The sequence below is a fragment of the Leptosomus discolor genome, chromosome 1 (genome assembly GCF_034619465.1).
Source record: "Leptosomus discolor isolate bLepDis1 chromosome 1, bLepDis1.hap2, whole genome shotgun sequence".
NCBI lineage: Eukaryota > Metazoa > Chordata > Aves > Leptosomiformes > Leptosomidae > Leptosomus > Leptosomus discolor.
This window is the reverse complement of record NC_141391.1, coordinates 148,541,532-148,556,639: the sequence shown is the minus strand read 5'-3', so window position 1 is coordinate 148,556,639 and position 15,108 is coordinate 148,541,532. Positions and strand designations below refer to the sequence as shown.

The 15,108-nt window shown below is 43.8% G+C and overlaps 1 protein-coding gene across 4 annotated transcripts; it reads left to right on the top strand.

The window, feature by feature from the left end:
• Window positions 1-293: 293 nt before the first annotated feature.
• STRAP (serine/threonine kinase receptor associated protein) lies at window positions 294-8,197 on the top strand. Of its 4 annotated transcripts, none has more exons than XM_086466966.1 (10): window positions 294-405; window positions 1,526-1,661; window positions 2,406-2,487; window positions 2,754-2,826; window positions 3,406-3,502; window positions 4,936-5,073; window positions 5,652-5,788; window positions 6,536-6,685; window positions 7,234-7,295; window positions 7,618-8,197. In XM_086466966.1, exons 1-10 carry the CDS (start codon window positions 294-296, stop codon window positions 7,696-7,698), a joined length of 1,068 nt encoding a protein of 355 aa, XP_086323092.1. In that variant the 3' UTR covers window positions 7,699-8,197. The 4 variants fall into 4 exon arrangements, with proteins under 4 accessions (XP_086323092.1, XP_086323083.1, XP_086323102.1 ...); XM_086466957.1 differs by having other exon boundaries at window positions 7,234-7,299; window positions 7,637-8,197; XM_086466976.1 differs by having other exon boundaries at window positions 7,234-7,299; window positions 7,631-8,197.
• Window positions 8,198-15,108: the final 6,911 nt, after the last annotated feature.

Here is a 15,108-nt window from a genome sequence, read left to right as displayed (position 1 = left end):
GCCCAGCCGCCCTCAGGGGGCACGCCGCCCGATGACGCCCCGCGTCACCGCCGTGCGCCTGCGCGTAGCGGCGCCTCCCCCTGCGCCTCCGCTAGATGACGTAGCTTCCGCTCCGAAGCGTTTCCGGCTCGTCATTTCCTCCTCCTCCTTCTCCTCCGCCGCCGAAGCCGCTTCCAGCTCAGCCGGAGGGGACTCGTGTCCCTTCCAAGGCTCCGTGTGCGCGAGCCCCGCCGCCGCCGCGCGCCTGCTCCTTCCGTTCCCGCCCGCCCGCCTCCGGGGCCGCCGCCGCCGCCATGGCGATGAGGCAGACCCCGCTGACGTGCTCCGGGCACACGCGGCCCGTGGTGGACCTGGCCTTCAGCGGCGTCACCCCCTACGGCTACTTTCTCATCAGCGCCTGCAAGGGTAAGCGGGGACGGGCGGCGGCGCCCGTGTCGCCGGCCCCTTTGTTTTGGTCCGCCCGGCGGGGATGCCCTCACCCCCCGGGGGGGGGGCGGGCCAGGCCGTGCCTCCGCCCCGCTGCGCGCAGGCCGCGCGTCGCCTGCCCGAGGGGGTGTTGGTGGGGCGGCCGGCCGGGAGGGGCCGAGCGGCTGGTGCCGGCCGGGGCAGCAGCGCTGGGGAGGCCCCAGTTCGTTCGAAGGAAGGCTGGTGCTGGCGGGGGGATAGCGGCGTGGGGGGATAGCGGCGTGCGGGGTTGCTGCGTGAGAAGGAGCGGGCAGCTGATGTTCGTGGCGCTTCCTTGGCGGGTTGGCCTGCGGGGTATCAAAGAGCGCGTTCGCCCTGTTTGGGTCCAGACTGTTGGGGGCGGGTGGGAAGCCTCGAAAAGTTTTATTTCTAAAAGCTGCCCATTTTTACTGTCTGCGCACATAGGCTGTAGGTTTTAAAGTGAGCTCCCGTTTAACCAGAGCGGCTGCCTTGCTGGACATGAGAACTCTCTTCTCGTGACGTGAATAGTATTTCCCCAACATGTTAGTCTTGTGTATGTATTTGTAAGTTTAAAAGGATGTTCCTTTCTACCTTGGAGTGCTTCCAGCTCAACATCTTCTGTGAACAACTATTTGGTAGCCTCCCAGGAAAAAGAATCACAGAAAAGACTTTGTGTTTTGTTTTTACGACATCTCTGTATGTGTTTTAAATGTATCTGATTACAAACACAAGACTTAGTTCTGTGTACTCTCAGTCTGAAATTACTGTGTTCCAAAGTAAAAAACCAAACCTGTCCTGCCTGAAGAAAACTTTAGTAAAAAAAACCAACCTAAATAAAGTGTGCTCCTTTCTGTCTCCCTTCTACCTTAACATAAACCTAAAGAAAACTTTTATCTCATTTGGAGTAGTATTTTAATGTCCATACAGTTTTAGATGCATGCAGCAAGTACAGCTGCCTGTCTAGGCTCTTCAGCTGAAAGAATAGCTTTTTGAAGTATGTGGTATTTCCATGTGCTGGTGCAAGGGAATTTTTTTTTATGTAATCAGCTTCCTTTTTTTTTAATCACGTTACCTGAATATTGGTTTTGTTTTTGTGAAGATGGTAAGCCTATGCTGCGTCAGGGTGACACAGGAGACTGGATTGGCACATTTCTAGGTCATAAAGGTGCTGTTTGGGGTGCCACTTTGAACACGGATGCCACTAAAGCAGCTACAGCAGCAGCAGATTTTACAGCGTGAGTGATTGACTGTCTTTGAAGTCCGTATTTTGATTTTAGTCTCTTTGGTAACGTATAGCTGTAGTAAATGACCAATTCGTTTGGTTTTCTTTAGTAGTTGTCAGCTTATCTATGGCTAGCCAAACTAAAACCTGGACTTAGGTTCTTGAAAGCAGCTACGGTTAATTCTGTCACAGTGAACAACTTATGATTGCTTCCTGATAAATACACTTAATTACTGTACCGCTTTGCTAGAATAACATTTCTCTGCAGCTATAATCTCTGGCACTGTAGTTAGAGCAAAGTTGAAAGAGCAATTTTTGTTTTGCTTCTACAGGTTAGCATCTTTTTATTACAGGAAGACTCTTGTAAAAATTGTAGTGAATTATTTATTTGATTGTTCTTTATTGTTCATTTGTGCTGTTTGCAGCATGTATTGATATTTGGCAAATTGGATCCTGTTAGTAGAGGGCAATCTATTAATAAAGTTGCAGAGAAGAGCTTACTTTATCTTAAAACTGAAATGCTAATTAGTTCTCATTGTCATGAAGAAGATGATAAAGGAAAATGGCAGGATAGTACAAAAAAAGCTTTAGTAAAAACGTATAAAGTATTCTCATTGACTGAGTTATGACTTCTAAGAACGTAGCATTTATGAGACAATGTTATGATGGTGTCAGGAGAGATTGCTTACAAATGAATCTGACTGAGTTGACGTGTCGTGGTGTTACGAAAACATAAATGTTTTCTCTTGCTGTTTAGCAAAGTGTGGGATGCTGTGTCAGGCGATGAACTAATCACACTGGCTCACAAACACATTGTCAAAAGCGTGGATTTTACACAGGTATGGAAAACCTTTGTACCTTATTCACCAGGGAATTAAGCTCTTGAGTCTCTTTTGCTCTTAGTTACTTCTTTGCTTTTTGCATGTGTACCTCAACAGGCAAATAACCTAGCATATCACTTCCAGTTTTTAAGATTGTAGGTGAAATGTAGTAAGTGTGTTAGAGGCTGTCCGAGAGAGAGAAAGAACTGTTGTTTTAAGATTCATGGATGAAGGCTGGTATTTTGATTCAAAATAGAGTTGACCCTTTATAACTTCTGTTTCAGGATAGCAATTATCTGTTAACAGGTGGACAGGATAAACTGTTGCGTATCTACGACTTGAGCAAGCCAGAAGCTGGTGAGTCTGCTTTTAGAACTGATTCTTGGTTTTTTTGGAGTTAAGTAAAAGTTGTGAAGAGCTACTCTCTGTTATGAGTCACAAAAGATAAAATTGAGGCTTGTTTTACAAATGAATTGTCTAGAACCTTTTACTATAGTAAGATAAACTGTATTTTAAGTTTATGCAGTTACAAGTGAATTAATTTATCTATGATGGACTTCAAGGATAGCATGTTTCAATTCAATGCAGACTCGTTAGAAATAGGTAGAATTAATTAAAATTTAGTCATCTGAAAGAAAAGACTCCACATATTTAAGTGTGTTTAAATTCATGTTGATCCTGAACTACTGAGGATTGATATGAAGCTATAGTACCTTGATGTTAAACTAGCGAAGCTTTTAGATTTAGGCAATCAGATACCCAGTTTACATTTATCCTGTTCCTGGAATAAGATCTACAAATAAAGTCATAAGTGCTTGAAGTAATTTTGCAGTTTCTAGTAAAAGGAAATCCACATAGCTTAAGAAAGCTCCCAAAATGCTGCATGACACTATTTCAGTTTCTTACGTGTATTAAAATATCTGGCTTTATTTTAAGAACCTGATGTTGTCAGTGGACATACTTCTGGCATTAAAAAGGCTTTGTGGAGCAGTGATGACAAACAGATTCTTTCAGCTGATGATAAAACTGTCCGGTAAGAAAAAGTAACTTCCAATTTTCTAAGAAGCTCACTTATATGTACTGTCATAATCTATGTAAGAAGATAGTCATGTTTTTTGGTAAAGGCTATAAGTAACACAGGTTATTTGATCCTAGATTGTTACAGCTGCGTGCCTAATACAGTTCTGGCCTGCTGTTAGAGACATAACTTTTGTAATAATTCTAATGGACCCCATAAATGTGTCCTCCCTGATAAGAAGAGGCGGTCTTTGAGAACTGCATAGTAGAATAAATTTGTGCCTAATCCTAGACAAGATTAATTTATAGATGAGGCCTTGTGCATACGCAGTGTGCTGAGGTATTGCTGCGTTGGCTTCTGCAATCCAGCCTCGAAAGGTGCACAAGGTGTGGACTAGCCAGGCACTGGGATAAAGGGCTGGGAGGAGTATCTGGAAACAGAGCACTGGTGATAGACACGGCCCTCTCTCTCAGCCACTCTGACAAATCGAGTAGGCTTTAGCGTTTTAATAAGATGGCTCATCCAGTCACAGTTGGTTTGTTTACTTTATGTCCAGTTGGTAGGAGATGTGCTGAAATCTGGACAAGCCTGTCTTCTGGGAAGATGAATTGAGACAGACCCTTCCTTAAACTCTGCTGTCCAGAAAAGATGGGAGATGGGCCTAACTGCTTCCTCAGCTTTCTGGCTGATATGACCAGTGTCATCTCATGCCTAGCTGTCTCAACATTCTTATATTTGTGGCACAAAGGAGAGAGAAATAGAATGGTCTTTTCTGCTGTGTGGAAGGAAGGAAGGGAGGGTGAAGCCACTGGTGCAGTTTCCCTTTAGTGTCCTTGTCGGCTCTAGTTCTTTTCAGTTTCCTAGTGTTCAAGATAGGCAAGAGCATAGTCTTGTTTATTTTTTCTCTGAATTGTAGAAACAGAAATGTGGCAGTTGGCTAATGAATGAAGATTCTTACTTGTCATAGCAGAACAATTTTGTGTCTTTTCTATTTCTCCTTCACCCCTAAATAGAAAACTATGTTGTCTTAAATGAATCTCTCTTCTTTGTATAAATTGTCATTAGTACCTCTTTGCCTTGTGAAGAGACAGAGTGGAACCTTCAAGCCTTTCTTCTAGAAAGCTCTGTTGCTCCAGAGACTTACAACAAGATTTTTAATCTCTAAGAATCCTCGAGTAGTTAAACAGCCTGTGTACCATTTAATGTTGTTGCGTTAAGTTTCAAAAGTAGCAGTATTTTAAAATAAGCGTGTCTTAAAACTGCCTAGGTGAGAGTGAAGACAAGGATGCCACTGAAAATCTGAAGTACCTGTGGAATCAAACCACCAACTTTGTTAGGTGGCTTTTTTGATTCAAATCTTGCTGTGGATGAGAGGAGAGGATTGTTTGATTTGCTGAAGTAATCTGAGAGTCCTTTTTTTTTTTTTTTCCTCTTTGTTTCTTTTTAAGCCTCTGGGACCGGAGCACCATGACTGAGGTGAAGGCACTAAATGTTGCTATGTCGGTGAGCAGCATGGAGTATGTTCCAGAAGGGCAGATACTTGTGATAACCTATGGGAAGACTATTGCTTTTCACAGTGCAGAAACGTGAGTCCAAACCACAGAATTTTCACAGGTTGAGTTATGGGCTTGGTTGTGGGTAAAAACTGCCTGTACAAGGCCAAAGTCACCAAGTTGTCAGAGCTGGCATTAGCGGACATCTCTGCTTGCCATCTTGTTCGAGGCAGGGTGCCAAACAACTACGCTCTTCTAAAGTAGTGAACCCTAACTGTCTGTAAGATGCTAGGCTGTGAAGGTTTGGTGCCTTTTTCTTATTTCACAGTAATGGTAATTGTGGTTAAATGAGTTTCAGCCAGGGTTCAGTTAGGTGCTTTTCAGAGAACATATTTTTTTATACATCTCTGTGATGTCTTAAAAAGAAAGTTACACACTTGAATGTATTCCAGAAAGTAGTTCTGAATGTGTGAGCTTTTGTTTTGCTTATTCTGAACTCGTTTCTAACTTGGTGAGCATGATTTGCAAGTATTCAAACTTGTTTCAGAAACTGTGGGGAGGGTATTCTGTTTTTCTTAAAAGCAGTTGTGATTCATAGAATCACAGTTTCTTTGCTCTCAGGATCTTTTTTTTTAATGGACTTTTTTTTTTAACAAACTTTTCTCCCTTAGTCTAGAGCAGATTAAATCATTTGAAGCACCTGCTACAATCAATTCTGCATCACTTCACCCTGCGAAAGAATGTTTGGTTGCAGGTGGTGAAGATTTTAAACTCTATAAATATGACTATAATACGGGAGAAGAATTAGGTATGTTTGTCTTCCATAATCAAAAATGAGTTCTGAAATGAGTATTAGATTAATGAAATGATGGCTAAGAATGAAACTGTTGTACTCAAATAAGGTTTTACTATAGCATGCTGTGCAAGAGGATGAAAAGGTATACTGTCAGTTCAGCATTTTTTTTTCTATCTTGGTATAGCTGATGTGATTTTTCTAGAACTAACTACAGCCTCCATTAAACAGCTCTTTGCACTTATTTTAAAAACAAAGTTAGTCAATCTGTATTGCTGCAATAGCAAGCTGTTAACTTGAGTGTCCTGCTATAGCATTCATTAGATATGTCTAATAAGTTGCAGCTACTTGCTTTTAAGAATATGTGATATGTTTGTGTTCTTGTTAATGTTGGCCAAATATATTTCAAAAAAAGCGTACTTCTAGGTTTCTCCATTGATCCTGACCTTGTTTAACACTGGATATATGTAGAGTGATGGAAGGAACAGAGCGCATGTACTCCATGCTTCTGGCTTGCTTTGTAGTTTTGCCTAGAATAATTAAGCACCTGGGTTTTTGCAGTTAATAAAACATTAATATGCTACCTAAATTTAGAGATGGCCAAGATACCAATTAATAGAAGCTTTGTTCTGTGTCAGAAGTTAAATACTGAGGAAGTGCCCCCTGTTGGTATTTTTTTCCTTACTGTGATCAGCTTTTACTAATTAGTTTCAGTTGTTGACTGAAATTGGAAATTAATTGTCTTGATGTGTTCTTCTGCAGAATCTTACAAAGGACACTTCGGTCCAATTCACTGTGTGAGATTTAGCCCTGATGGAGAGTTATATGCAAGTGGCTCTGAGGATGGCACACTAAGGCTGTGGCAGACAACAGTAGGGAAAACCTATGGACTTTGGAAGTGTGTAGTTCCTGGTAAGTGTGTGCTTGGTCCTGGTGAAATTCAGCTGCTTTGTGTGTGCTTTTTAATGTCTGTCATAAGTGGTAAACATCATCTGAATTTCATACAGTAACTGTATTGTCTTCTGAGGGTGTCTCTATCAACTCCAGTCTGTTAGATTAAGGATTTACTGTTGTAGGTGTCATTTAAGCAGTTAACTTCAGATGTGTAAGCTTATGGAATGTGGAGACTTTAGGGATAATTAAGCAGTCTGATCTATTTTTGTTATAGAACAAGAAATAAGAAATGCCACTTTTATAAATCTTAAGGGTATAAGAATCTCTAGAAAAGTGTGAATGATAAGTTTATTTTATATTGTACTTCCATTCTGTAAATTTGGGAGGAGGGGCGGGAAGCAAGGTCTAGAAGACTGCAAGTATCCATTAATGGAATCGCTTACCCAACTCTTTCTCCTCAACACTAAATAAAGTGGAATTTTTTTTTTTTTTCAGTTAAGGTGAATGGGGGGAACTGAAGGTATTGACTGTTTGTTTGGTTTTTTTCCCCCCCCTCCTCTCTACAGAAGAGGAGAATGCAGAAGCAGCAAAAGCAAGGACCACCCTTCCAGGAACTGCAGAGGAGGAAATAGGTAATGCACTGAACTGCCAGCTTCAGCTCAGCTAGGTGTTGGAAGATCAGTCAAGGTGGTAGTAGCATTCCTTAGTATGCAAGAGTTAGTTTTCCCCAGGTACCTTCTGGCATTCGCCACTCTTCTCAAAAGAACTTTGAATGCGTTTTCCTGAAAATGACCATGTGGTAAGTGTCAGACTAGTGACTAGAGCTGTGCAAACTGAACAGATGGTGGTAGAGTAACTGGATCAAGTTAAATGGGAAGACAAACTGAACTGGTCTTTAAGCAATCCCTGCAGCATTTCTTTGGTTTATATATCTGAGGTGAAGTTAATACACTTTTTATTTAATTGCAGAAGATCTTGCCTCTGAAAACTCAGATTCAGTGTACAGCTCCACTCCTGAAGTTAAGGCCTGATTATTGCAACTGTTACGCAGCCTGTGGATACGAGACTAAATCAAGTGAACAGTGGTGAACAGCAGCCTTCCAGAGCGCGCTCTCTATGTAAGGCAGAGATGGGCAGTAATTGATGAGAATGCGGTGGAACTGGCTCGGTGTTGTCTGTAAGAGAACTGAGTATCCAAAAAAAAAAAACCCAAACCAGACAGACAAGTAGTAGAGTTTTGCTATCTTTTTAGCATAACTGCCTACTGTCTTTTCAGAGAAGTGTGCAAGCCAAGATCCAGTCTCCAACTTCAATTAGACTCATTGTAGTGTGTTTTCTTTATTATGGAGAAGCGATACAATGGCTTTTACTTTTCTTTTTATTGTTCTTGAAAGCTGGAAAATTCGGCTTTAGTTGAAAAGAAGGGGTTATGTACTTAAAAGTATTTGGTTCGGGATTTGTTTCATTGTACGCTGCTTCTGAATGTTTAACTGTTTTCAGTTGTCTAAATAAAATGCTTCTCAAAACTTGTATCTTAACTGTTGAGCCTTGGGTTCATGGCATGGAAAAGTGACCACGTTAATTACGTAATCCTTCCTAGTGTCTTGGTTCTGTACTATACAGAGGGAAAGCAATAAGAATGCTTTAGTATTGGTACAGAGGGTAGAAAATTCTTTGATCTGTAAGCTTTGTCTCTTTCACATTCAAACTTTAAAGAATAAAACGTGAGTCTCTCAAATCAAAACCAGTGAAAACTAAAATTAAAACATGCTGCCTGAAATACTTGGTTGTACATGAAAATCTCAGAGGTTGGCTACGAGTCTGTATAAAGCTTGGATTTAGTCCTCTAGACTGGATAAAAAGTTACTCTTTCAAGGTTACAAATCCATATTTTCTTCATTAAAGAAAGTATTGCCGTTCTTCCACTTGTCATTTCCTTTAATGTGATGCTGAAAAGTTTACATAATGCATTCTGTATTGGAATGGAGAAAAGTTACACAGAGGTAACTTATTCATACACCTCTTCATTTTTTTCATATTCATACTTGTCCTTACTGTTCTTTTGGATTTTTTCCCCAAAAGTACAGTAATGCTATCGGAGAGTTGGAGCTTAACATTTGAAAACTTAGCATATATATACATTGAAACATAGGCAATTCTATCTGAACATAAGAAAATACTTTTCCATTGTGAAGGTCAGTGAAACCGTGGAATGGGTTGCCTGGAAAGGTGGTGAAGTCTCCCTTGAAGATGCTCAAAACCCACCCTGCTGTACCTGAGCCTGCTTGAGCAGGTGGTTGGGCTCAAGTGGTTGGGAGGTCCCTTCCAGCTTCTGCTGTTGGGGTGAGGGAAGTAAGAAGGAATACAAAGAGTATTGTGAATTGTGGTTTCTCAGTGCAGTAGTAGTGATAAGGATATGATATTTCACAGACTTTATTCCAAAATTAGTGTTGCAGTTATCTGAATTTTACTCTAAAAGCAACTTTCATCCCTCTGATTTACAGCTAATTGTTTCAGCCTTAAATCGTTAATTCCATTAAGGTTTATGAGGGCTCCAACTGTAGTACATCAGCCTGGAACCTGTTCCATTTTACAAGCTGAAGGGTGTGTTTAAAACAGGAAACTTCTTGCAGGCTGTGGTCTTCATGCTGTATTTCAAGTAGGCTGTGTAGCGTTTCATAGAGACGGCTGGAATGATGTCCTCAAATTTCAGAGCTGTGACCCTTTGCTGCTTTACATGATGCTGTTGTGAGTTTGTGGTTTCTTTGCTAGCACTATTCTCATCTAAATGAGAATATTAATGTTTAGTACTTTTTTCATGTGAGCTTGTGTCATTACAACTCTGGAAAAAAGTGAAAGGCTGTGAATTTGCCAGTGGCTTTGTTACTGGACTTCCATTTTGCAGGTGTTAATAGGAAGCTTTACGAGGTTGGTAAGTTCATGGAGCTCATTGCGCACATGTCACACTAGTTTCCACTTGACGATTCAACTCGAAGAAATTGGAAGCTGCCTGGGCTCGTTATGGTCAAGACAGCAAGTCAGGGGTTATTCACCACTAAAGGAACAGGCTATTTTAGCAACCCCGTCACCAAACGGCAGTGGTTTCGTACCCTGTGTAGGCTGAGGGGCGGCGGTAGGCCTTGGTTGCCTCGTTACCGACAGCTCCGGTGTGGTGGGCTCGGTAGTAGCGCGATGGCGGCGGGAGAACACCGTACCCCGGCGGCTGGGGCAGGCACGCCGAGTCGGCCCGCCGAGCCCGCCCGCCGCCGCCGCTTCCTGCCCGCGCAGGGCGGGATCGGTGAGGCCGAAGTCTGCCCGCCCCGCCTGGGTCCGCCAGCAGGGGCGGAGAGCCGCCGGCAGCGCGGGCCATGGCGGGCCGGAACCCGGGCACCGAGCTGGGTAAGGGGCGGCGGCCCGCGGGAAGGGCCGGGGAGGCGGGCCCGGCCTCGGCTCCTCCGGGGAGAGCTGTTAGCTGCGGCGTGAGGGGCTCCCAGGGCGGCAAGCCGGGGAGCGCTGCTCGGGCAGGGCCGCCTGCCCTGGGAACGGGCGGAGAAGTGCCGGTGAGCGCCGGGCGGGTGAGGCGCCGGGTGGCTCCCGGCTGTGGGGCCGGCCTGCCCCCGCCCGGCCGCGCCTCCCCGCCACCCCCCGGCCCACTCACCCCAGCGTGTGCGAGCCAGGCTGCTGCTAAACCTTGTTTTTCTGAAAAGCCAAAATAGAGGCTTAAGGATTCCTTTAGATCCTTTAACGTACACTCGTGACGTGTTGTTGGGGCTGTGTCTTCACCCGGGAAGCCTGTAGAAGTTTTGTTTTCCCTTTGGTACTGCAGGTTGAACAGAACTCGAGGTTTGCCCATCACGTATGGCCTGGGCTCCGAGCAGGGTGCGGGGGAGGGGGGGTAGGACAGCTGGCCTGCAGGACTCGGCATCCCTAGTCCTGTCACAAAGCTGGGCCCGGTCCCCTCTTGCACACCTTTCTTGTTCTTACTGAATAAACCTCCCTTCCTTTCCCCCCAAAGTTTCAAAACACTTTTTACTAGTTGGATTTGTAAACTCAGGACTTTACTGCTACTTATTCTCCTTGTTACTTGTTCTCTGAAGACTGATAATAATTTTCCAGGTGTTTGCAGGTGGTCTCTGGGCCTGAAAGGTGGCTATGCCTCAGGTAAGGCAGAGAGCAGCCAAGAAAGGGTTTCTTTGCCTTTTCCAGGCTGGAGCTCCTCTTCTGCTGATTGCTGGGTCTGCAGAAGGAGAAATGGCTACAGCGTTTTGGTTTCTCCACCCAGCAAACCCCAATTGCAGTGGCAGAATGAATTAAGGTGATTAGCCTTTCTGCAGTCTGCCTCTAAGGTATAATTTGGTCAATACGAGTAGATGGACAATTAAGTGGAGGAGATACAGGGGTGGTGTCATGGAAAATGGGAAGCAAAGGACAGCTTTGCTGGTGTGGAACAGGGAGATTTCAAAGTTACATGAGCAGAGTTCAGGAGGCCACACTGTACAGTGTCACGTGGCCACTCTCTGTCTTTAACACAAGCATGGACGTTTTTACAGAGCTAATGTGCAGATTTAAATGATTAGCCTGTGGGCAACTGAAAGTTGACTCTGTCATTCTCTGAAATGGCTGAGGTGTTGTAACTCCTAAAAGTGAGCTGTTCGGTTGCTCTCTGAGGTGCTTGTCTGAGGGCTGCTTGCAGGGACAGGTGAGTTTTCAACTGTAGCCATCTGAACAGCATCTTTTTGCTGAAACAAACATGTTAGTAACATAGTGGCAAAACTTCAGCATTTGTTGGGAAAAAACCTAGCATGGAAGTTTGCAAATGTACTCCAGTTACTTTAAACTAGGTGTGTGTTTCTTACTGTAAATTTAATCTTAAAATTAATTGTCGGTATGTGTGGAGAGTCCAGAAACTTGAATGTGAAGTCAGTTCAGTTCCTATCATTCATCCTCCAACAGGACTTATGTGTAAGCAAGGCCATGCTGCCGAGTGGGAAATTATTGGAAGAGATGAGTGACCTCACTAACATTTGGCTGGATCTTGCTGTACAACCGTAGTCGAGGGAAAATGTTTCAATGTGCAGCTGACCAGCACAACATAACTGTTGATCTTTTGCACCCACTAAAACCGTCTTTGAGTATGTTCCAAATATTTTCTATAACTCTTTCTCCCCCTGTAAGTAGCCCTCCCCTGCCCAAGAGGCAAAGTCTACTAATGGTCAAAATTATTAACGGAGGGCACAGAGGGATGGATGTCTTCAGGGCTGCACCATGTGGCCTCTTCCAGCTGCAGCTGATTTACCTGGAAAGGCCACTGTCCTCAGCTTATCTGCAGGTACTTGTTGCTGTCCCTTCCCAGTGATCTTTGTTTAAAACTGTTGTGGCCAAAATGAGCTGGGCTAGATGTGCAGGGCAGGCATAGTAGGGGAACAGTGTGGCCACGACCATGTTTGTATTAAGCGGCAGCGTACCCGCTGTGGTTGTTTCTGACAGCTGCCCTATGCTGGCTGCTTTAAAATGAGAACTGAATCTCCCTAGCATTCGCTCTCCCACTAAGTGCACATCTGAAATATGTTAAGTGCTATATTTAAGTAAGTTGCTGTATCTTAAAGTGCTGTATCTTATCTGGTAGGAGTACTCAGAAAGGACACACTAAACCCTTGCCTTTATCCTTCGTGGTCACTAACACTACACACTGCTCCTGTGACTTAGGCAGTTTGGGTTTTGAAGGTTTTGCCAGCTTGTGCCAGCGGCTTTAACAGTAATTCAAATTATTTGCCCCGTATCTCACAGAGCATTCTGTAGGATTACAGTTTTCTAACAGTGACACCGAGTGGTAAAATATCTTTTACCTTAAAAGCATATTATTTGAGTCCTTTTCTCTTGTGTCTACTATTTATATTCCCGCTACCTAATATTATTTAAGCAGTAAATTTCTGATGCTGCCATTAGAGACCATCTATTTGTTTAGCAATGACAAGCCAAACTCTTTTGAAATCATGGCGTATAATGCTTTCCCATGTGATTTTTTCTTTTGGTGAAATAAATACACTTTTGTAAAAGCTCTTTCTTTCCTTTCTTTCCTTTCTTTCCTTTCTTTCCTTTCTTTCCTTTCTTTCCTTTCTTTCCTTTCTTTCCTTTCTTTCCTTTCTTTCCTTTCTTTCCTTTCTTTCCTTTCTTTCCTTTCTTTCCTTTCTTTCCTTTCTTTCCTTTCTTTCCTTTCTTTCCTTTCTTTCCTTTCTTTCCTTATCACTGTTCCTTGGTGTTTACTTGGAACAAAAACCAGGTACATATAACACAGATGAAAAGACAGTGATTTGTGTTAATGAATCAGAGGGTCACTAGTCTAACCCACTGATACATTCGTGATCAGAGAGTCGTGTAAAGAAGGTGGGTAAGGAATTTTACAGGTTTTGTCATTCCACAGGGACTGTTTGCAGAATCATTCTTGGGTGCTCTTGGGTACAGGGGCTGAAAGGAGTCTTTCCTGCTCTGCTCCCAAGGATGCTGGAGCATAATGGACCAGATGCTTCATGTTTTCCATGTTTCAGAAAAGCATCAGATGCACCTTTTTAATGCCACAATAGTGAAACACGTCAATGAGCATCTATTTTGTAGTGTAAGCTGGTAGCATACTCCTTTGGTTTAAGTGTTGGGATGCAGACGTCTGCCACATAGGTTTTCAGTTCCCTGCAGACGGAATTTTGATGCAACAACTTCAGAATTGTGGAGAAAGACAGACATTCAATAACCTTGGGTGAAGCCAGAAAATGGCAAGTAGAATGTTTAAAACCAAGCAGATAACACAGCTTGTTGGTGTGGAGCCTAAACTTGTGCCTAGATACAAGTCTTTCTTCGGTCCACTCAGTAGGGAGGTTGGAAGGGGGAATGGCTTGAATGAAAACAACAAAATGTAGCAAAGCAACAGGGGAGTTGATTGCCAGTCACATAGTTTTTATCATTTATTGTATTGGTAAAAGGGTAAATTGTGCCTGACCACCTAATTGCCTTCCATTGTAAAATCACTGGATATGTTGACAAGGGGAGAGCAGTGGATGTCATTTACTTCAACTTTAGCAAGGCTTTTGACACTGCCTTTTGCAATATTTTGTATCCAACTTGGGACATTTGCATGGTTGGATAACGAAATGATTAAAAACCTGGTTGGATGGTTGGGCTGAGAAGGTGATGGTCAATAGGTCGTACTCTGCTTTGAGGCTGGTGCCAAGTAGGGTCATGCAGGGGTGTAGCCTGAGACCCGTCCCCTTCAACATTGTTTTCAATGACCTGGAAGAAGTGGGGGACTGCTTGCTCATAGAGTTTGCAGATGAGACTATATTAGCCAGATCATTCAGAGGGACCCAGCTGGCTGGAGAAATGGGCCAGCAGGAGCCCAGTGACATTCAGCAGGGCCGAAGGCAGAGCCCTGCCCCAGGGAGGATGAGACCCGGCAGCCACACAGCCTGGGGCCTGCCTGCCGGGGAGCAGCTCTGCCAAAAGGCCCCCGTGCCTGGTGGGCAGCAAGCCGGGCACGAGCCAGCAGTGCCCCTGCAGCAGAGATGGCCAGCAGCCTGCCGGGCTGTACCAACGGGGACACGGCCAGTAGCTCGTGGGAAGAGAGGGATCATCCCCCCTGCTCAGCAGTTGTTAGACCATGCCTGGAAGACTGTGTTCAGGTTTTTTGTCTCCCAATAGAAGAAAGAGATTGATGAACTGTCACAAGTTCAGCACAGGGCCACCAACGTGGTCAGGGGCTGGAGCACCTGCCCTGTGAGGAGGTGATGAAGGACTTGGGCAGGTTCAGCCTGCAGAGAAAATGGTTTTGGGGGTCCTACCAGCAGCCTGCTCATCCCTACAGGGAGTGTATCAAGAAAGCAGAGCCAGGCTTCTCGTAGCATTGTGTGATGGGATGAAGCGAGACAGCAGGCTTGTCTTGAGACAGAGAAGTTCATACTGGATATAAGGAAAAACTTCTCCATGCAGGACAGTCAGGTGGTGGTTGTCAGTCAGGTTGCCCAGAGAGGCCATGCAGTCTCCATCACTGGACACTCTCAAAACCCAACTGAGTCAAGCCTTCAGCAGCCTGGTCTGACCTCAGAGCTGGCCCTGCTTTGCATGAACAATGTCATGGGCAAATGACCTCCAGAGATCTTCCATCCCAAATTACTCTATGATAATATATATTTTTTTAACCTATGTGTTTCTATGTATATGTGTGTGTATATATATACACACACCCCTATGTATTCTGAGTCGTAAATAATTGGTTAAAGCTGTTTTGCAAAGTATGTTCTTAGATTCTGAAAAAATAAAAAAATCTATCCATGTTGCTCAGCCCTTCTAGTTGAAGGGCCAGAAATATATTAATTATGTTTCAGTTGATATTTTTATAGTTGGTATTTCTGAGCCATTTACATGTGAGAGCTAGCCTGTTGGTAAGTGGCATT

Bases quoted from the DNA above. Each gene is read 5' to 3' on its own strand.
- STRAP (XM_086466966.1), top strand. From the start codon at position 294: ATGGCGATGAGGCAGACCCCGCTGACGTGCTCCGGGCACACGCGGCCC. The intron at 6,686-7,233 runs GTAAGTGTGTGC...TCCTCTCTACAG, and splicing joins TTGGAAGTGTGTAGTTCCTG to AAGAGGAGAATGCAGAAGCA. The intron at 7,296-7,617 runs ATAGGTAATGCA...TGAAGTTAATAC, and splicing joins CAGGAACTGCAGAGGAGGAA to ACTTTTTATTTAATTGCAGA.